This window comes from Eremomyces bilateralis (genome assembly GCF_010015585.1).
Source record: "Eremomyces bilateralis CBS 781.70 unplaced genomic scaffold P152scaffold_2, whole genome shotgun sequence".
Taxonomy (NCBI): domain Eukaryota; kingdom Fungi; phylum Ascomycota; class Dothideomycetes; order Eremomycetales; family Eremomycetaceae; genus Eremomyces; species Eremomyces bilateralis.
The window spans coordinates 655,106-676,392 of record NW_022985068.1 but is presented as its reverse complement, the minus strand read 5'-3'; the positions used below and the strand labels follow the sequence as shown (position 1 = coordinate 676,392).

The window sequence follows — 21,287 nt, the reverse complement described above, 5'->3', positions numbered from 1 at the left end:
CATTGTGATGAAAAAGATGTTCGGTTGAAACTATCCGCGCCCTGCAGATAGTTCGCTGAAGACAACACTTACAGCTAAGTCATCCATACAGTTGTACACCAGGGCTAAGACCGTTATGAAGCTTCCAGAATGGTTGGGAGGACGAGGACAAAAAGGTATTGTTTGCGAAGTGTTATTCGTCGCCGATCAAGTACCGTAAGGACAACAGTTCGGGGCACAATAAAACACGGAAAAACGGACTAGACTGACAGGTAGAGTGCTATCCTCAAGGAACGGGATTGATAGAATCGATACATCTGACTTAGACAAAAGGTGGACGGATGGTTATCTGGTAGTGGGATATACATACGGGCTGAGTAGTGTAGGTACGGCTGCCTCGTACTGTTCGTATTGCCTGGTTAGGGATGACTGAATCTGATCAGATCTCTACTACATCTTCGCTATTTTGGTGGTTACCGATATCACAGCCCGCGAAGCTTGTGACTGGAGGTCACACGCGTAACGCCACAGATGCCTGGCACTGGACAAAACCACCCGGAAAATGCGGAATGACGACATCACGTCCAGGTCTGATAGCACCCTTAACATATAACCCGTCCTCATAAGGACCAAGATTGAGAACTAAGGTGATCCTATTTCAACATACTTTACTACCTAGGCCGTTCGTAGTCAACGAGTTCCTTGCGCCATACATGATGCTGAGGTAGCGCATATTACAAGAATTGGACCCAACCAAACCAGTACTCCGATCCAGGACCTCATCATACCCCGACCGCCAAACCAGCCGAAACTCCTACATCTGTCTTACGAGCAATGCGATCGTCCGCGGACGAATCTCGAGACTCAAACATGGGGCCACGTCCGTTCATCTCCAAATATTCTTGCTCGACACCAGACTCCCTCGACCACCCGTGGTGCCATTCGAGCTAGCACTTGCCATTCGGACCGGCCCGGCCCTCAGTCCCCCACCCAGGCGCTCACCATCCTCGGAGCCGACTCCCGCCCCTGCCATGGTGGTCCGTCGACCACCACTCTTGATAATCGCCCCTGGACGAGGGCTCAGGATGCTTGCTTTCCAGTCGGCGTCGCTCGTCCGCTCGCTACGCACCATTCGTCGCGCATGCGACGCGGTAAACATGGAGTTTTCTCCGTTGGGACTGCCGGTGCTGACGGCCATGGCCGAAGCGCTCGTGGTTGGGCTACGGCGTCGATGAGTCCGGGCAGTACCGCCGCCGGATCCCATGGATTGGCGTTTCATGGCGGAGCGAATTGACTTTGCCTCGGCGCGATCAACCGGGTAGGCTGTGCGACGAGACTTTTCTTCATCGGATGACGATGATGCGGAACTGCTCTCGGCCGGGGTATTGTCAGATGAAGCGTTGGAGACATGGTGTAGTGGAGAGGGGTGAGGAGCGGCGTTGGGTTGCAGTTCCCGTAGAGGGGAATGCGAGTCGGAATCTGACGAGTAAGATGATTGCTGTGACAATTGCTGTTGCGAGAGAGGCGTGGGTGAGGTGTCCGATTTCTTGGACAGGAACCCAGACTGAAACCGGTTGCGCTTCGATTTCAGCTCTACTGAAGTCTCCGGCGGTGGGGGGATAGGAGATGAACCCTCTTTCTCTGGAACTTGGACCATGGCAGGCAACGTGGGTGGAGGCATCTCAACGGAGGAGATCTCAGGCGTTGAGTCCAATCGTTGCGGCGTCACCTGGAATTCGGCAAGCGTCCCGTCTTCGGTATCATCTCGCCAGCGCACCACACGCTTGGTGCCTTTAGCTGGTGATTTATTCTTAGGAGTGAAGGTAACGCCTTTCCTTGCCCCTCCTAGCTTCCTTCGTCGGGGGGAGGCCTTGACGGGAGACGATGAGAGCGTTGGTGTTTCTAAAAATCTCGGTGGTTGAAGAGCAACGACTGGGGATGGTCCAAGAAGCATGCCTGGGTTGCGCCGTTTCGGCGTCCCTGTCTTCCGTGGCGCAAACGCTTCTGTGAGAGGAAGACCCCCGTCCGGCTTGATGACCTGTGATGTCACGGATGTACACGCATTAACCATCTTCCCTAGGAGGTTCTTTGCAGCTTGGACTGCATCCTCTTCGTCCATCATCAAGATCTGGTTGATGATGGCGATGGTATCGAAGTGAGCCTGGAGCAATGCTTGAACGACGGCCGCGTCACCCCCTTTCTCTTGGTCTAACATGCTGGTGTACATTTCTCGATCGGCAATCGACCTCAACAGCTCTGTTTCACGCATCAAGGTAGAGTTTTCGAAACTTTCATCGGTTCCGTCGGCCTCCTTCAGTTGGCGAAGGCCGGTCTGCAACGCCATCTCCAAAGCTCGATCCCAGTTGTTCTTCGCAAGACGTTGGTGATAATGCTGGCGGCTGTTTTCCAATTCGGCAAGGATCCCTTGAGCGGTTTTTCGCATCGTCGATAGGCTCTTTGGTGGCTCTTCGTCCTCTCTGGAGTCGCAAACGGTATCGAAACCGGCCACCCAAGCGGATATGAGTGATATTCGTCGTTCAATTTGGCGGAGTTTCTTCATCATGCCAATTCTTTCTTGGCGTTCCGAAAGAGAATGTTCGAAGGCGCTGCGGATTCGAGCGATTCCTTCCCGAGTGATCGCATCACGCTTCTCGTTTTGCTTCTTGAACTTAGCAAAGGCATGAGATTCGGAGTCCTTTTGTTGCAGCTTCAGCTCGTTGATAAGCGCCATTTGTTCATCGATCTTCTTCAGGAAATCCTTGACGTGTCGGTTGACGTTATATACGTTCCTCGTAACCTTTGTCTGGATGTTCTTGGCTCGGTTCGCATATCTGAGAGTGTTTTGAGTCTCGTCAAAATGGGCGCTTGAAGGACTAACGCAAACGATCATGACCGTTCGACAATTGCCTCCCAGTGAGAACTTCAGCAGCCGAGTCAACTTTGAGTTCCGGTAAGGCACATGGTTCCGCTTTCTCGGATCGCACAAGGCATTGATGCAGCCCCCCAACGCTAGCAACGATTTGTTGATATTCGCGCCTTCTAAGAGCCTCTCTCCTCGATTCTTGGTCGCGCTGGCTCTCTCGCTCCCAGCAAGGTCGATGATGCTCAGTGTGGCCATGGTATGCGGCTCATTGACGTCTGCATTTCGGTCTTTCTGGGATATGTTGATCTGAAGGACGGCGTGCGAGCGGGATGATGTGGCATTTGCTTCGGTCGGTGACATAGTTCGGAACTCATTTCCGCGAATGATCAAGTCCATAACTTCCTGTACCTATAGCCGGTCAGAAACCTGGTTTGGGATAAAGCACACTAATCACTTACATTCTGCGGGTTGTAGCTGGAGAGCCCAACGACCGAGACAGTTTGATTGGCGTCCTCCCGAAGCATCAATCCTTGCTTACTTCCGCCGGGAACCAGCAGGTCCCTTATCGTTTCGTTATATATCTCGAGGTAAGAGAGTGTGATTTCGGTCACTTTCTCTTCCTGGACATCTTGTATCCGCTCGAACAACTCCTGCATGGTGAGGAAGATGATCCCAGGCTGCTGGGCCGTGCCACTGCAATTGTCAACAAAGAGCTGCGACGGGGAGGAACCATAACATACGTGATCGTGTGTGTCTTCCCGCATCCCGTCGCACCGTATGCAAATACCGTAGCATTGTATCCGTCGAGTACGCTGTCGAGGAGGGGCTTGGTCGTCGAATCGTAAACATCGCTTTGGGTTGTGTTGTCGTCAAACACTCGGTCAAAACAAAAGGTCTGATCCTTGACCCTCTTGCCCTGAGAAACAATGGACTTGGAGAATCTTTGGACTGGGTTATCCTCCGGTGGATCGAAGACTCTGTTGGTTGAAAGCACAGTATCAGCACATGTAAACATCCACACGAGTCGCCATTCAAAACATACAAGCACTTGTCATCGACGACTTTGATGACAGGTCGGAGGCCTTTCTGATACAGTTTCGGTGTTGGAACTGATGCTAACGACCCATCCCCAAGAAACAGCGGGCTGTCATCGCATTTGGTGAGCTGGGCAGCTTCTCGAATGGTGAAGGGCCGGACTCGGACGGCGACAGTAATGGATGACGCGCCGGATCGGGCGGCCATTGCAACGCTAGCAATGCGAACAGCGAGGATTGAATGATTAGAAAGTGAAGAGGTATAGTCGCCGAACAGTCTGGAATGATTGTGGAAGATGAAGACATACAGATCACAAAGTCGTTTGGTGTAGGAGTGGTGGATCCCAAGCTTTGTTCCGAAAGAGGAATAATCAAAACATGCAACCCCCGGTCGCTGCGACACTCACCCCTGCGTCATTCGAAACCGTAGCCAACACAGAAGTGAGAAGGGTTCAACGGTCAACATGACAATTGATAACATCAGCGAAGGCAGTTTAAACTTGATTTCAACAGCTTAGGCTCTATTAATTAGGTAGTTGGTAGGGTGCTACGCTGTTTGAACTTCACTTGGTTTTGGGGATTATTCTCCTATTGCGCTTTGCTTGCACCCTAATCAATTGTAATCTCTAGATCCGTCCATCCGCGGCGCCATGAGCCATGAAGAATGGTCTTCAACGCCTTTCTTCACTATACCGAACTCCCTGATATCCGTCTACTCGAAGTGTAGGAAACCTTGGCGCCATTAAATCATTGAGGAGCCACGCCACCTTCATTTTCATCGTCAAAGACATCCTCAGAACTTGGTATCACCACATCCCATTCCTCCTCTTCGACGTCCATATCACCGTCGTCAATGTTCTTATCTTTCTCGCCCCATTGAAAGGCAAGCACCGCATTGTCTTGCAGACCCATCGCCTTGACACTCTGACCGGCAGCAGTCTTGCCCTTCCGTCGGCCTCTGGATCCATCCCCCTCGTCTTCGAAAGGGTTAGGGTCAATTTGGGTCCACCCGCTTAAAGGATCGTTGATATTGTTGGGTTGAGCGAGCCTGAATTGCTCCGGGCCTTCGGGCAGTGGTTTGCCGTTCAATTCTTCGGTTGGCGTCGTCTCTTGTAGCGCCTTTAAGAGTTCTGCTTTTACTGACGAGAGGTTCTCGAGAGGGTCAACGTGCAGGAGCACGGTGGTCATGTGGTACTTCAGCCTGAACGTCCATGTTCCAGGATTGGGCTTTTGAGCAGGCATGGCGCCAAAATTGATATATCCTGTTGAACTTGAGATTTCCCCACGGTCTTGAGAATTTGTCTTATAGAGGCACGCTCCTAAATTTTAGGTCAATCTGCGTGTAGAGGAAGGCAAGACCGGGGTCCCCACGGTGTTAACAAGGGATATGATATAGAAGTGTCGCGCATAGAAGGGGTATAGAATAAGTCGAACTTGGAAATGGGAAGTGGGTCAGGCTGTAAAGAGAGGCGCTCAAGACTCTGAGGTGTAACTTGTAAGATCCGTTACGTATGTGCCACCGATATATGTATTCCAGGTCTCAATGAAGGTCGAATTGGAGAAGCATGAAGTATTCTTTGACTCTCTCACTTCAGCCAACATCGTTGTCATTGGCCGAAAAGCCCTCCTGGTGGACTGGAACCAATCACGTGGCTAATCATGTGGTTCCCCGTTTCGACATCAAAGGATGCAGTTCATTATCTCTCACCGTCTTGACATGTCAATTTTCTATCTTCTTAATCGCTGTCACATCCTGTCTATGAAGTGGACTCCAGCTTCTGATAATGTCTATCTAGACCTTCACTAGTACCTTACTAGTACCCCCTAGTCGCCTACTGGTTTTGTACTCACTCACTGTATTCAGAACCCGAGAATCCTCAGGTGGTATCCTCAGGTGGTATCCGCAAGTCTATCTCGCTCCAGATATGTCGAATGAGGGAGTTCCATCGGGGTAGCACCTCCATCGAAGAGGTAAAAATTGGATGAAAGTCCTTCACCAATGTAAGTTCTTCACCAATGTAAGTCGGTTCGAATGCTCTGCTTATTTAGGATAGGGATAATGACAGTCGCTAGGGATTTCCTATGCGATGGCTTATTTACTGATCCGACCATCAACCTATCAAACGAAGTACGACAACAGCACTGGCACTGGGTTGGCCTGGCTTTTAAGAATCTCCAGTCTAGTAGACAAGCTAGTCGTGCCATGCTTCATCGATTTTTACGATATGTATTTCCAATTTGGGCCTGATTCAAAAATCGACGCCAGACATTTTGAGGCAATCATTCGCCCTTTGCATAGTGGGGACGGCTTTCCGGAAAAGCTAACGCTTCAGGGTCGAGCGATTCAACGATGTACCACGTTAATGACGTATATAGCGGAAGAGAGAGAGCTTGTATCCGTAATCCATGAAATGATGGCGGAATTCGCTATGTTTGGGAAGGACCTAGCCATCGCTCTGGTCCTCCGTTCCCAGGCACACGAAGCGGACTGGGCTCAGCTGCAGTGTCAAATTGTGAATTAGCAGAATTCAAAATCCCTCGTGACGGGCTCCCTTCTCGCACAGAGACCCCATCCTGATCCCGCTTTACTGTCCGGCAGGTCATTTACACAACATATCAAATCCGGATGAGCTACGGTCATGTATGATCCCTTCGGAGGAGGATACGTCAATATGTTTTGAAATCTTGATATAATCTAGATATATGAGCAATAAACAGAAGTCAGGGCAAGTCATATAACAAGGAAATGGAGCTGTCTCTACGGGGCTGGTCAAACCGCATCGGACTTTCCAGGATGAAGTGCATTTGAATGGACTCGATATGCAAAGGTTGGAAGTAGAGACTTCGACCGCAGATCCTTGGGGTCATCAAAGCAGACATGAAGGCAAATATAGGGGGGATGGAATTTCCCAACGGCTATTATGAGCATAAGGTTATTATGGATAGTACTGTCCAGGCCTGGCCAAGTTTGAAGCACACTTTAACACGGCGGATCATGAATATTGAGTGATCCCAGTGAATTTGAGCCTATCTACTTGGTCCCTTAGCTATAAGTGAGAGCTCAACATGCCTTTCAATCTCCGCAGTGGATGTGCCGCTTCATTTCCTGCAATTATTGGCTGTGGACAGACATCCGTTCCTTAGCCATTACGAGAGTAGGTGCTACCACCGTTGCCGTTGTTGTAGTACGTGCTTCCATTCGGGTTCGAGTAGTAGTAGCTACCATTGCTGAAATATCGTGAGCTAAAACGAATGTGATGATAATGCCCTTACGCTCGACTCACGTGTTGGAATAGTGATAGCTGTTCGAATTCGAGACGTTAGAGCCATAGTCACGGGAGCAGTAATGGTTGCCCTAGTATCAGTCAGAATATCAGGTCTTGCAGAAAACTATTTTAGCTGGACCGGGCAATCTAAAAGCCGGCCTACCTGACTGTTCATTCCGCTGCTGGTAGTCGTATAGCTTTGACCGCTCGAGGAGGTGTTGCCAGAGGTCCCAGAGGATGTCCCCGAGGAGGCCCCTGAGGTCCCAGAGGAGGTCCCAGAGGAATTGGCGGATGACTGGTTTGCCATAGTTTCAATGTTAAGGAGGAAATACGGTTCTGCAGAAATTGAGAATATGTTTACAGCAGGAAGAGATCAAGCACTGAAGACTTTGTCTATTTGTAGGAGTGAAGCTGAGGAAGCAGTCATGTTGTCACACGGAGGTCACCTGACCTCGGTGCTTGTTGAGGCACGTGGCTTATGTTTGCTCGGAGAGGTCTATCTCGATCTCGTCACGCTGTATTTTAGATACATCCAATACATCGCTCTTCTCTCTCATACGTGATCTTTGCTCGATTGGAGTATTCTTCACACATGTACTCATGTAGTGATGATAAGGAAGGCGGGCGAAATAGGGGACTGCGAGCCTCTAACGCTAAATATAGTGTTCCATTCTCCGATTGGCCTTCTCCACTTCTGGTAGGCCCGACCCGACTACCGTAGCCTAACCAGTGAGGGAATGTACTGCATGTGTGCCGTGCGGCTTCTAGGCTCTAGCAGATGGCATTTCAAGCCAAGGAAAAGACAAGCTGTGGGAAAGCGCGTGGTGAAGGCTGGTTAGTGGTTACAGTAGGTACATGTGCTGTATAGTACTGACTTACAGCAGTCTGTAGCACCTGATTCGGTTGCAGCCAAGCAATTATACAAATGGGCCGCGATCTGGAAGTTTATAGGCAGAGCTGGCCAGAGAGGAAGGGCGCTCGGGACATGGGAACAATTAGGTAGCAGTAAAAACACTGAAGAATGAGTCTTGGAGTCATAAAGGTCCCCCACTATCCCAGTCTAGCGAGGGTAGTGGCTGATAGAACGTCGGCTTATTGATTGAATTGAGATGTATAAATAAGGATTGTCGCTATGCATTCAACTTGAGACCGATTGCTTGCCACCATGATCGGCCGTAAAGATGCACTCATTCAAGAAAGGGGGCAAGCATTCGCGAATGGGTCCCGATCAGAAATCCTTCAAGCAGCCGGTTTCTTCCCCATTACAACACGCCTTGATTAACATTAGTCGGTGAGCGATGCCACGAGTTGGAGCCATAAACTTACACTTCCTGGTAATATTGATTCTTCCTATCTTTCAGCGCCCGCTCAATATCTTTCTGAAGCTGTGTGACGCGGTCGGGTGGCCACTGGACAGTCTGTTAGCCTCACATCCTTTCTGGCCTGGGGACGGATCCTTAAGACAGCGTCCTCACTTACTCCAAGGAACCTCGTAACCAACGCCTGGACCCACCCCTCGAAACTGACAGCCCAGCTTAATAGGTTCCATCGTCCGAGGTCTTTGAGTTTGGGGTCGCTACTCCACGGCCCAAGAGGCCATTTGAAGATGCGCTCTTGAACTTCCACGAAGCCTATATAGATAATGAGAAATCGAGGACGGACACATGGGTCGATTGGGTGGGAATACGTACCGGCTTCCTTGATCTGATCGCGCATCTCCTTCTCTTGGTTCAAAGACTTACCCCACACCTGTTGAAGTTCAGGGAGAATCCCAAGAATCTCCTTGATAGCCGGATCATGCTGCTCTCGTGGCTCTGCCGGGTAGATGAAAGTGCTGAACTCGACATGTTCAAGCCAGCCCCCAGGCTCCAAGTGGCTATGGGACAGTATGAGTAGTTTGTTTTGGATTGGGAGGGCAAATAGGACTTACTTGAGACAAGAGTTATACAGCGTTGGCCAGTCGGAAACACCGCCATTGAGTCCCCGCATGTGGATGAAGTCAAAGTGATCGACAGGATAAGTCCATTCACTCGTACAGTCGTCGACTTCGAAGCGGACATTGAATGGAAGTTGCCGAGGCTGGACAGGCGACAGGTCGATTCCTATCGATGGATCAGTAGGGTTGCCACTTGTTCTTAAATTCGTTCAGCTCACCAAGCACATCCGCTCCAGGGTAGCGATCGCCCATATCGCTGCAGAGAGTTAGCCAAAGTAGCAGTTAATTGAGGTCCAACGTACATTGCCCAAGTTCCCGTACCGGTCCCGACGTCAAGAACTCGCTGCGGATTGTCCAAGGGTGCAAGATGGAGCTTATCATCGAATGTTACAATGTACATGTGGTGGCTTAGAGAATATTTAGTATAGCGACACGCAACTACAAGTGTTTCGAACTTACCAAATCGCTTCTCCATCCTGATGCTGCTCGTCATTGGGCATGTAATATGCGCCATCCCCTGGTCGAGATTTAGTAATCATGGCCAACTGAGGCGGGCTATGAGGAAGGGTTTTATACGGAAGGCATGGTATCTCCGGCCATGTTCGTAACGATATGCTGTGACGCTTGTAGCTATCGTCTGACCGCTTGAGTTGAGGTTAGCAGGAATTAACTCGAAGAAGAACATGGGAAGACCTACGAAGAGAAGCTATAGTCATCATCGTCGTCAATTCCATCGACGTAGTTTTGGTCCTATCACTTTGATTGGTATGTTGCTTGAATGCCAAACCGAACGGACATAACGCACAATGGGAATGGGCGAATCTTCAGACGCCATGGGCCAATGCATCTATGCGGGAACTCCACCAGAGAGGATTGGAGTGTAGCCTTTAGTATTGCATTGATTAATAGTCGGTAATGATATTTTGGATGGCAGTGGAACACCTGGGAGCTGCTTGGCAACTCGGATTTACCAACGAAACTTCAAAAGGTAGAAAATGATGACCGAGATCCCGCCAGGACGAGACTGGAGGGTTGGAGGCAATAGAATTATGTACCTTACGTACGAGATTCGAAGATTGGGGTGGAGAGGGAGGGGAACGCTCAGTCGCTCACGACTCAGCGATCTGCATTACTGGAGTCGGCTGAGACTGTGGGCTAGAGTCCTGGGCTCCTGGGCTACGGGGCTGATAACCACTAACAAGTAACCACTAACCGGGCGCTGGCTTGGAATGTGGAAAGCTTCTCCGGAGATCGCAAGGTTCAATCATACGGGATAAGTTCAAACGATCGAATACAAGGCCTTAAATTGGGGTCGATTGTGGAGGAGCTGCATCTCAACTGGTCGAGGAAGCAAATCAGAGACGGCGAGACTTGAGTGTTGAGTGTTGCACCGAAGCTTGAGAGCTGCAGCGGACAGCGGTAGAGCTTGGATACGACAAGCAGCAAAATGGTCAAAGCCAGAACAGAAGATTTGTTAAAGAAGCGCATGACGAGTCAGTTACCCGTTGTTTGCTTTTCCCAAATCCATCCCAAACCCAATGATTGGGGGAGGTGCTCCTGGATTCCGTAATGGCGATGGAAATCCTAAAAACCGTCTGGGAGAACCAGAAGGGCGGGACCCTTTCTCCGGGAGATTGGGTCCTCCCGTAACCTTTTCCACAGTACCGGTAAACCTTCCACACTCTCGGAATGGAGGCGGTTTTGGTGTCACCGATTATATATCGAATCTTGGTCCTTTTCATCACGAGAAGCTTTGCGGAGGCGCTGTTGCTTCGATTCACATGCCAACTGGTGGGTCGATCAAATAATCGATGCCTCTCCTTATCGATCACCGCCGACAGAGCTAAAGGGAAACAGTGGACTGGACCCGGGCGGACTCCTGCGAGGGCTCCTTGGCCAAACGGCATCTGGCTTCGGGCCTCGGGTTCAACCTCCATTGACTCAGACAATAGCAACTATTGGCTCGAGCAATAGAATTTCAAGAGTCAAGAGTCAAGCATGCTTGGTAGGAACTAAAATTGCGGTGTGAAATGATGAATTCATGGATTCATATTTCATCCGTCCGCTCTGCACCTGACGTGCCGTACGTCTCCGGGTCTTGAACGTGAACCATCATTTAACCATCAACTATGGCGACTTGGCCAATTGTTGCACCTTGAGGGGGTATCGTACGGTACATGACACTCCTATTTCGGCCTACAAAAGTTATTGGGGTCAACTCTTGCTGACTTGCTTGATCACTGATGCATTGGAGGCTTGGAGTCTTGAAGACCTGGAGCCTGGAATGTGGGAAGCTGGAGGGAGCTACTTGGACAAATTTGTCAATGCGCTTGGCGTTTGGACCTGCCCGAGCCGGGCTCCCGTCGCTATCCGCCGCTCCACTGTCGGAGAGACGGAGAGACGGAGAGACGGAGATAGGTTTTCTGTGGGAATTAGGGAATACGCTAATAATACAACTTTCAGACATTGCTCTCACTTCTAAGTTTTATCATCCAGGTAGGTATCCCTCCAATAGTCCAATTCTTCTTCCCCATGCTCAGGCTTCTGGGTAGCTCCAACAACTGCAAAGATGACTCGACTTTGTGCAGTGCATGGTTGACATCAAGTTCATAACCAAACCATGATCCATGGTATGATGGAAATCGTGGCATGCAATAGGACGATCGGTCCTCGAACCAATCTATGACGTTGAAGGACCGCAGGGGTATCATTAACCAACCTAATTGTACATGATGATCTAGGGGCTGATAGTACAGAAGCGAAAAGGCGAAGGTATATCTCCACAGCTCGAATCGAGCCTAATCAGTTGAAGGTTACCTTTCCATCCCGTCCAACCCTCGCATATCGTGTCTGCAACGGCTGGCTTGGCTCGGGTTGAGAGACCTCTGCTTTTTGTTGCGGCGTAACTGCAGATGCATGCACGGCAGGCTTCCGCAAATCAACTTTCACCGGACCCCTCACTACTCCGGCTGGAGTATCCGCAATCTCATTCACCTCGTTAGTTGTAAGCACATCGCGGAGACTCGACCCCCGCGATTGGACCAGGACTGTGCTTGGGCCATAAAACCGTAGAAATAACTGAGAGTTTATTAGAATCTTGATTTGTGGTTTGAGCGGTCGGTCCATCAGAGAAACTCACCCTGTCGCCCGAAATTGACCGCCTTGTCCAAGTACGCAATCGAAACAATGCGGCGGTTACCTTCCTCCATGTTGGGGTCTCACGCATCACCTGGAAGAACTTAATGTCAGGGATCCAGGATAGCGCGCTCATAAGAGGTACTTGGAGTCGTAGAGCTGAAGATTTGAAGCGGTAGGGGAGGGGGGGGTTAGTTGATATTGAGTATGCAATCACATTGCTGTTGCTTTGATTAGTGATAGGTCCTAATACGGATGATATCAGTCTTAATTACCTTGGATGGACAACGTATTCGTCTCCGGTTTTCAAAACTATTTGATAGATCTGCCCTTTGCCAACAAGAGCGAGCAGACCCCTGCCTGTCACGTATGAATTCCCCCAATGTGAAAGGCTCTGCAGTCTGTCAGTTGCGATCATCCTGCGAGCGAAGTATCGTACCAAGGTTGTGTTTAACTTAGGCTTGATCGCCAGTGTATGCCCGGTCCATGCTAATATAGCATTTCTCTGCGCCACCATCCAGTCCATCCGTCCATCTAGGTGGACTACGGTAAATGATGTTAATGACGACTTCGTGGCGATCAAAGCTTGGATTGGGCTGGTCGACGTGATCTACCATCTGTAAGTAAAGTACACAACTCTAGGCAGGAGGAAGGACCTTTTGATATAAGAAAGGTATTCCGGAAACGGCGCGTCGGAAGGGTTGGAGGATGGAGAGTGTAGAAAGCGCCTAGTCGAGGTTTAGCACTGTTGCCAGAAAAGCATCACAGAGGGCTTCACATACACTTTCCGCCTTCCCGCTGACTCCTACTAGTGTCCCTCGTCGAGTGAAGAGTTCTTGAGATGCTGATAAGGAAACGGACAGCAGTGAAGAGGGTGTGCCGAGGACCTCGAATCGGGCATCTGCTTGCAATGAGCTTTGAACCAATACATTGTCGGGGAGTCGTATGTACCGGGTCTAGTTGATGACGCAGGTTCCGAGGCTGATTGAATCCCTATATCGCGGGTTTCCGAGGCGGGAATCGAGGCAATTCGAAAGTTTCGTCGGTGGGCAACGGCATACCGGACAGCCAGCGCGGATTGCCTTCGCGGAGGTGCTCGAAGCCCACATTGGATCGGGACTCTCATGCCTCGTGGCATTTGCAGCTACCCAATGGATATGGATGCCTCAATGGGCAAGTAATGAAGAGAATGACGGCGATGGGAGTTGATAATTTTTGGACACACTTCGCGAGTCGGAAGTCGGAACGCGTTGAATCGACCCCGTAACTGGCCCGAAGTATTTGATATCCATCTAATAATTGGTGATGCAAGAGCTTGAAATGCTTGGCGTGCCCGGGTCTTACACTTATAGTACCAGTTATTATATTACATCTGCTCCAGAAACACATCAACCCGAAAGTCCCACTTCAATCACAGTCTATTGTGAGAGAACGCGAATGCCCTGGTATGTCTGCTGCTAAGTGCTAGAATGCATGCGACTGACCGTTGCAGAGCTGCGACACCTCAAGGCCCCGGTGACGTGCTCGCATCAGCCCGGAGAAGATGCTAGGTGAAATCTACCCGACTCTTGCGCGGCAATTCGAAGGTTCCGCGTGCGGACAAGCTATCTTAAAGATCCGATAAGATGATACCCCTTAGAGGAGCGCATCGTGCGCTTTATTGCAGACCAAATACCTATAGACGGTCCTGCCTGCTGTCGAGATACCTCACCCCGTCAACCCTGGGACCCAACACGACCTCCTCAGCCCACCGCCAGGCGCGTCAAGCTTCCAGCAATGTACCCACCCCACCCAAGGCCCCTACGAAGGAGTCTACAAGCTCCAAACAGCAATCCGAACTTCTCGCGGAGAAAACGGTGTCAAGAAAGGAGCAAAGGAAGGCTGACTGGGCCATCATGAAGGAGATGACACAATATCTCTGGCCGAAGGACAAGCTAGGGACTAGGTTTCGCGTGAGCCTCGCTGTAGGCTTACTCGTAGGAGCCAAACTTCTCAACGTCCAAGTCCCTTTCTATTTTAAGAGCATTGTCGACTCTATGAACATTGATTTTGCTGCTGTGGGCGGGACTGCCTGGACTGTAGCTGGCTCCATGGTCGTAGCATATGGCGCAACCAGGGTCGGAGCCGTACTGTTCCAGGAACTGCGAAATGCGGTTTTTGCGAGCGTGGCACAGAAAGCAATCCGACGAGTGGCATGCGGTGTCTATGAGCATCTTCTCCGCTTAGATTTAAACTTCCATTTGTCTCGGCAGACCGGCGGCCTCACGAGAGCAATAGATCGAGGGACGAAAGGGATCAGCTTCCTGTTGACGTCGATGGTGTTCCACGTCATCCCAACGGCCTTGGAGATATCCTTGGTTTGTGGTATCTTGACCTACCAATACGGGTTCAAATTTGCAGCTATCACGGCCACAACAATGGTCGCCTACACTGCTTTCACAATCACGACGACGGCATGGAGGACGAAGTTCCGAAAACAGACAAATGCAGCAGACAACAAAGCGGCTACTGTCGCCGTGGATTCTTTGATCAATTACGAGGCAGTGAAGTATTTCAATAACGAAAAATATGAGGTCGGTCGATACGATCAAGCGCTTCAGCAGTACGAAAAAGCAAGCATCAAAGTTGCGACTTCGCTTGCACTCCTCAACTCCGGTCAGAATATCATCTTTTCCACCGCACTGACGGCGATGATGTTCCTGGCAGCCGATGGAGTTGCCACTGGGACTCTCACCGTTGGAGATCTTGTGATGGTCAATCAGCTCGTCTTCCAGCTCTCAGTACCATTGAACTTTTTGGGCTCGGTCTATAGAGAACTTCGACAAAGTTTGCTGGATATGGAGACATTGTTCAACCTCCAGAAAGTCAACGTTGCCATCAAGGAACCTCCGAACGCAAAGTCCCTGATGCTCACCGGCGGTGAGATTCGATTCGAAAACGTTACTTTTGGATACCATCCCGACCGACCTATTCTTCGAAATCTATCCCTCACCATTCCAGCTGGCAAGAAAGTAGCCATTGTTGGCCCCTCGGGCAGTGGTAAATCCACGATCCTTAGGTTACTGTTCCGGTACTACGACATTCAAGAGGGGCGGATCCTGATTGATGGCCAGGACATTCGAGAAGTGAGCCTGGAGAGTCTGCGGAAAGCAATTGGCGTTGTTCCACAGGACACTCCGCTTTTCAATGCTTCGATTGAGCATAATATACGATATGGCAATCTAGGAGCCGATACAGGTGCTGTCATTGCCGCAGCTAGGAGAGCTAAAGTGCATGAGACGATCGAAAAATTCCCTGAGAAGTATCAAACCATGGTCGGGGAGCGAGGGATGATGATATCCGGAGGCGAGAAGCAGCGACTGGCAGTGTCTAGACTCATCCTCAAGGACCCGCCGATCCTCTTCTTTGACGAAGCGGTATGTCTGCCCTCCTTATCTTCGAACTTTGCTGACTGAGACTAGACATCTGCACTGGACACCCATACCGAGCAAGAGCTCCTACAAAATATTAACAGCATTCTGAGAGAAAAGCAGAGAACGTCTGTTTTCATCGCCCATAGACTACGAACGATTTACGACAGCAATCTCATCATCGTGCTACGAGATGGCAGTGCCGCCGAGAGCGGAACCCATGAACAGCTCATCAACACCGGGGGCGTGTACTCTACCCTATGGAGCGGTATGTAGCCTATTCCCTGCTTTTTGTGCGAATGCTGACATTTTTGAAGCTCAGGAGACTCTGACACTAGAGGATGATGCGATGGTTGAGCCGGTTGAGCCGAGCTCTAGGTAACCGAGCCACCTTCATCTATTGATCCTGTAACTTTAGGAGTCGACTGAAAGTGTATCTACTCTGATTTGATGTCAATAGAAATACTAGACAGGTGCTCGCCTCAATCCAATATATTATGAATTTGTTCCATAATGATATAAAAGCCTCTATGATATGATGTATTTGAAGCAGAGGGATCACCTTTTGTTAGGTATCGCTTGCTGTTGCAGGCAATGTATCTAACGGATGGTGAGGTGCGGTTTGCTTTTCCCCTGAGCATGCAGTGACTGGCAGTTGTGGTCGCTGTGTGAATATCAAAGTTTAGGGAGCTCCCAATGAGGATACGTAGGCAGCTCTGCGTTTTCGAGTTGACAACATTAAGGTGCCGCCTAGCTTCCACTATGACTGTTTGATGTCTTCGTTATGCAATTTAGCACTCTAAACCGCTGCTAGTAATCTCTACGAGTGCTCTTATGTCATGAGGGGTACGTCGTGGCTATCTCGAGTTGGGCTTCTCGCCCTCTCGAGCAGCTTGCTCCCAGCTCCTTTCGCTGGAGCAACAGCGCCAATTGAAGTTGCGCTACGAGCTTCTTTCACTGCTCCGCCTTTGTTATTAGAACTTCTGTGAGTTTCTCCTCCGGTATGGCTTCGCCTGTAAGCTGACAAACTCGCAGAGAAACCGCCACAGAAGAAAGCGAGTTCGCGTATACCCCTTTGCTTGACCGAATAGCGGATGGCTACTTTGACGAATATACAACGGATCGAAGTATATACGACGCGTTCCTCGAACTATTACAAAACGATGGCATCCTCCCCAATCAAGAAGCGCTCGACTCATTTCAATTCGCTTTCTCCATACATTCAGCTGCCCCTCGAATCGAAGCCCATCTCCAGTATTACAACACCTCCGTGCGACCTGCGCGTTCTGTAGAAGGGGAGGGCTGTTCTTCGTGGCTTGATATTGCGGGCAGGGCTATATGTGCAGTTGATATCCAGGCCAATACTCTTGAGGCGTCAACATCGGTCGTGGTCGAGCTGCCCTTCGACCGAACCATCGACCATAGCAATTCACCGCCGTCCGCTGTTTTGTATGCTGATATAACATCAAAGGCTTTCCGGGGCCTGTATAAGAAGTTGAGGGGTCAAAATGGCGCATTTTCGGTGCGTTATGCTTCACCAACGGAGGTTTCCGGTCAAGAGCTTGGGATTCAGAGCTACGGCGTGGAACTGGCACTCAAGCGAACCGATTACATCGTGATCGATGATAGGGACAAGAAAGTTGACGATAGCGCTGCCGAAGAAAGGAGCACCGACTCCCAAAATGCCCTTGTAGATGTAGAAGTTGATGAGATCAAACCGTTGTCAAACACCGAGCTGAAGAGCCTCGGAATGAAGGCGGCTTCTCTGGTCATGAAGAGTCCTGATCCATTGGAGGGCCTCCTCAAGCTGACCCAGGACTTCCCAAAGTACTCGTCGTCGATTGCGGAACAAGAAGTATCGGAGGACTTCTTAAACGAGCATCGTGCAAATCGCGAGATCGTACCTGCCGGCTACAACGTTCTATGGATGAACGGCATGCAAATGGATTCGCGCAAGCTGGATGCCTTTTCTCTCCTTGAGCACCTCCGGAGGGAGCGAAGACTCATCGATAGCATCAAATCCTTGGGACTTAACTCTACCGAGGCGATCAATGTCCTTGCACATCCAGCCGTTGCTGATGCCCAGGCCGATGAGGACCCTCAACGCTACGACTACCGTGATGAAATCGAGGGAGGGAATGTCATTATCTGGTTGAATAACATCGAGAAAGACGAGAGATACGACGGTCTACCCTCGAGCGTCACGGCGCTTTTACAGAGAACCTATCCAGGGCAATTGCCCGGTGTTCGACGGGAATTCCATAAGGGTGTCTTCCCTGCCGATCTGAGCAACTTGAACGACCTCAGGATGGTCGTCGAATCACTGCAAAGCCTTGTCCAGCGACGAATCCCGGTCGAATTCGGCATCGTTCCCACAGTGTCTTCGGAAGAGTCGAAACTTCGTGCACGAGTCACCCACCATCTAGTTGAGACTTATGGCCTACACGTGGCGATGACTTACCTGGAGAATCTGCTGGAGGCTACATCCGTGAAGGATGCAGGACTGAAAGCATTCATCGAGGTGACCGAAGACGCGGAACTAAAGAATGATCAGGAGAAGTTAAACTTTGAAGAAATTTTGCAATCGGACGCATTGACCGCCATCCTCGAAGAGACTGAGCACTACATATCTCGACTTAGACTTTCTGGCACTCCTGCTCCAGGACTAGTGAATGGCGTAAGTTGTGTCCGCGATGAAGATTGGCTGTCTACAATGAGCACCCGCGTCTCGTCGGATCTCCGAAAAGTGCAACGAGGAGTATTCGACCACAAATACGACGACGACTCTTGGTTACCCGATATATTCTTGTCAGAAGCGTCGGCGCATAGGAACCCTCTGGTTGTTCCTGAGGACGAGAAGAGCATCAAGATCATTGATATGCTCGATATCGGTGCAAGGATGGCCGAGACTCGTCTTCCACGCATTTCATCCACTGCTCCAACTCTTACGAACGCTAGTGCGGAAGTCGTGATCGCAGGCGATTTTGATTCTGAAAGGGGGAAGACTCTGCTTTTGGAAGCCGCGAAATTCTTCAAAGAACAACCTGGGATGGACGTTGTGTTCCTTTACACGGGCGATGGAACGAAGATGATGAATGTTCCGCGTATCCTCGGGAGCCATGGCCAAGATCAAGAAGCCCTCTCTTGGGACATGCTCAAGGCTGCTATCAGGATTGACGACTCGGAAGGGCCGCCAGTTGAGGCTAATACATTCCTTGCTCGCGAGTTTTGGGCTACAACAAGTGGCTTGTTGAAGCGGTTCGGTTTACAACCGAGTGTCGGCGCTATAATATTCAATGGACGATTGGTCGGACCCATTGGCGACGGCGACTCATTCACAAAAGAGGACTTTGAAGGTCTCTTGAAATATGAGCAGAGGAAACGCATGGGTCCTGCGTTCAAAGCCATCGAGTCCCTCGGAATCCTTTCGAAAACTCGGGACGTGCAGAGTTTCTCTAAGCTATCAGTTACAATTGCCCGATCAGCGCAGTCCGATGTCCCCGAAGGTATATTCGAGTCTCTCCCGACGGTGAGAACGAATGTGTATAGCGATTGGAACTCTACCCATACTGCGATTCATGTCGGTTCGGTCAATTCTGCCTCGATCGAATTTATTGCGACGCTCGATCCTGCAACTGAAGCCGCCCAGAAATGGGTTCCGATACTGAAGACTCTATCGGAATTGAGCGGAGTATCGGTAAAGATCTTCTTGAATCCTCGGGAAGCTATCGATGAACTTCCTGTCAAGCGGTTCTATCGCTACATTTTGAACGCCAAACCCCAATTTAATGACGAGGGCCAACTTCAGGAACCACGAGCACGGTTTTTGCGCATTCCGGCAGACACGCTGCTGACAATGGGTTTGGATGTCCCGGCACCGTGGCATGTTGCGCCCAAGCTGTCGGTCCACGATTTAGACAATATCAAGCTTGAGAAAGGGAACGTCGACGAGCCGGTCGAGGCTATCTATGCGCTTGAACACATTCTTGTTGAGGGACATTCGCGCGAAGTGAGCAATGGGGCGCCACCTCGAGGCGCACAGCTTATATTGGCCACGGAGTCCGGCGTTCAAGTGGCAGACACCATCATCATGGCCAACTTAGGCTACTTCCAGTTCAAAGCAAATCCTGGACGATACAGCATTGGATTGAAAAAAGGACGAAGCGCTGAAATTTTCAAAATCGACAGTGTCGGCGCAATGGGATACTCATCTCATCCAGGAGACGAAACGACCGAAGTGACTTTGATGAGTTTCGCCGGGCTGACGCTATTCCCGAGGCTGTCTCGCCAGCCCGATATGGATACGGAAGACGTGCTCGAACAAGCTTCGTCTGCCGTGGAAGAAACGCTCTCTAACCTTTCGGGTGCAGCGGATCAAGTGCTAGAGAAAGTTGGAATCAAGAACGCCAATACTGGGAAATTCGTCTCACAAGGCATGGGCATGATTTCATCACTGGCACGCAAAACCGGCATCAAGACTGATCTCTCCCATGCCGCGACGCACGCAGATATCAACATCTTCTCCGTCGCCAGTGGCCACCTCTACGAGCGCATGCTCAACATCATGATGGTCAGCGTGATGCGACACACCGAACATACGGTCAAATTCTGGTTCATCGAGCAATTCCTGTCCCCGTCGTTCAAGTCCTTCCTCCCGACCATGGCCGCCCAATACGGCTTCCGGTACGAAATGGTCACATACAAATGGCCGCACTGGCTGCGCGCACAGAAAGAGAAGCAACGCGAGATCTGGGGCTACAAGATCCTCTTCCTCGACGTCCTCTTCCCCCTGGACCTCGACAAGGTCATCTTCGTCGACGCTGACCAGATCGTCCGCACCGACATGCACGACCTGGTCGCCCACGACCTGCACGGCGCCCCCTACGGTTTCACACCCATGTGCGACTCCCGCACTGAGATGGAAGGCTTCCGCTTCTGGAAGCAGGGCTACTGGAAGAACTTCCTGCGCGGCCGCCCCTACCACATCTCTGCGCTGTACGTCGTCGACCTGCAGCGGTTCCGCCAGCTGGCCGCAGGCGACCGTATGCGCCAGCAGTACCAGCAGCTGTCCGCCGACCCGAACAGCCTGAGCAACCTGGACCAGGACCTTCCGAACAACATGCAGATAGGGCTGCCGATCCACAGCTTGCCGCAGGAGTGGCTGTGGTGCGAGACGTGGTGCAGCGACGAGAGCTTGGCGACGGCGAAGACGATCGATCTGTGTAATAATCCGTTGACGAAGGAGCCGAAGTTGGATCGGGCAAGGAGGCAGGTGCCCGAGTGGACCGAGTACGATGAGGAAATCGCGGCCCTGGCGAGGCGCATGGGGGAAGGTGTTGTAGCAGAGGGGAAGGAAAGTGCTGCCGGGGCATCGACGTCAAAAGGAGCATCTACAAAGGACGAGTTATAGAAACTGAAGAGACTTACGATGGTGGCATTGGATGAGAAATTCCAGCGATTGTACGTGTATAATACATTAGTTAGGGATTTAGAACCATGATAGGCGTTCGTCCAAGGACCCGAAGGAGGGTATTTTAAATCACCATGACATGCGCCGTTGCTCCCTTGCTGCTCAATGACTCATTAGACTTAGATTGGAAACCATGATTGGAAACCATGAATGGCCTCGTAGATGGCTAACAGTATGCGCTCAGATGATATCTA

General features: G+C 50.6%; 7 protein-coding genes across 7 annotated transcripts; 2 read left to right on the top strand and 5 right to left on the bottom strand.

Moving 5' to 3' along the window:
• Nucleotides 1-579: 579 nt before the first annotated feature.
• P152DRAFT_511051 (kinesin family protein-like protein) lies at nt 580-4,157 on the bottom strand. The gene is made up of 4 exons (XM_033682697.1): nt 3,885-4,157; nt 3,583-3,819; nt 3,301-3,535; nt 580-3,250 (listed from the first exon to the last, which is right to left on the bottom strand). The coding sequence occupies exons 1-4, from the start codon at nt 4,082-4,084 to the stop codon at nt 866-868; spliced, it is 3,057 nt and encodes a 1,018-aa protein (XP_033537872.1). The 5' UTR covers nt 4,085-4,157; the 3' UTR covers nt 580-865.
• A 206-nt stretch (nt 4,158-4,363) lies between these two features.
• P152DRAFT_454499 (uncharacterized protein) lies at nt 4,364-5,442 on the bottom strand. Its single transcript, XM_033678598.1, has one exon. It carries the CDS (start codon nt 5,116-5,118, stop codon nt 4,624-4,626), a length of 495 nt encoding a protein of 164 aa, XP_033537871.1. The 5' UTR covers nt 5,119-5,442; the 3' UTR covers nt 4,364-4,623.
• A 1,440-nt stretch (nt 5,443-6,882) lies between these two features.
• On the bottom strand, nt 6,883-7,731 carry P152DRAFT_454496 (uncharacterized protein). The gene is made up of 3 exons (XM_033678597.1): nt 7,306-7,731; nt 7,161-7,231; nt 6,883-7,104 (listed from the first exon to the last, which is right to left on the bottom strand). Exons 1-3 carry the CDS (start codon nt 7,447-7,449, stop codon nt 7,017-7,019), a joined length of 303 nt encoding a protein of 100 aa, XP_033537870.1. The 5' UTR covers nt 7,450-7,731; the 3' UTR covers nt 6,883-7,016.
• A 650-nt stretch (nt 7,732-8,381) lies between these two features.
• On the bottom strand, nt 8,382-9,913 carry P152DRAFT_470280 (S-adenosyl-L-methionine-dependent methyltransferase; the record flags this gene model as incomplete). The annotated part of the gene is made up of 11 exons (XM_033680961.1): nt 8,382-8,415; nt 8,469-8,551; nt 8,622-8,773; nt 8,834-9,018; nt 9,073-9,244; nt 9,297-9,334; nt 9,381-9,485; nt 9,538-9,595; nt 9,655-9,722; nt 9,776-9,828; nt 9,884-9,913. 11 exons carry the CDS (start codon nt 9,911-9,913, stop codon nt 8,382-8,384), a joined length of 978 nt encoding a protein of 325 aa, XP_033537869.1.
• Nucleotides 9,914-11,551: 1,638 nt separating this feature from the next.
• Nucleotides 11,552-13,481, bottom strand: P152DRAFT_454493 (uncharacterized protein). Its single transcript, XM_033678596.1, has 7 exons — nt 13,165-13,481; nt 12,996-13,114; nt 12,870-12,941; nt 12,653-12,823; nt 12,489-12,607; nt 12,218-12,434; nt 11,552-12,156 (listed from the first exon to the last, which is right to left on the bottom strand). Exons 1-7 carry the CDS (start codon nt 13,349-13,351, stop codon nt 11,881-11,883), a joined length of 1,161 nt encoding a protein of 386 aa, XP_033537868.1. The 5' UTR covers nt 13,352-13,481; the 3' UTR covers nt 11,552-11,880.
• Nucleotides 13,482-14,108: 627 nt separating this feature from the next.
• On the top strand, nt 14,109-16,005 carry P152DRAFT_445918 (P-loop containing nucleoside triphosphate hydrolase protein; the record flags this gene model as incomplete). Its single annotated transcript, XM_033677884.1, has 3 exons — nt 14,109-15,629; nt 15,675-15,891; nt 15,941-16,005. The coding sequence occupies 3 exons, from the start codon at nt 14,109-14,111 to the stop codon at nt 16,003-16,005; spliced, it is 1,803 nt and encodes a 600-aa protein (XP_033537867.1).
• A 366-nt stretch (nt 16,006-16,371) lies between these two features.
• P152DRAFT_408965 (uncharacterized protein) lies at nt 16,372-21,153 on the top strand. The gene is made up of 2 exons (XM_033676933.1): nt 16,372-16,608; nt 16,659-21,153. Exons 1-2 carry the CDS (start codon nt 16,463-16,465, stop codon nt 21,031-21,033), a joined length of 4,521 nt encoding a protein of 1,506 aa, XP_033537866.1. The 5' UTR covers nt 16,372-16,462; the 3' UTR covers nt 21,034-21,153.
• The last annotated feature ends 134 nt before the right edge of the window (nt 21,154-21,287 follow it).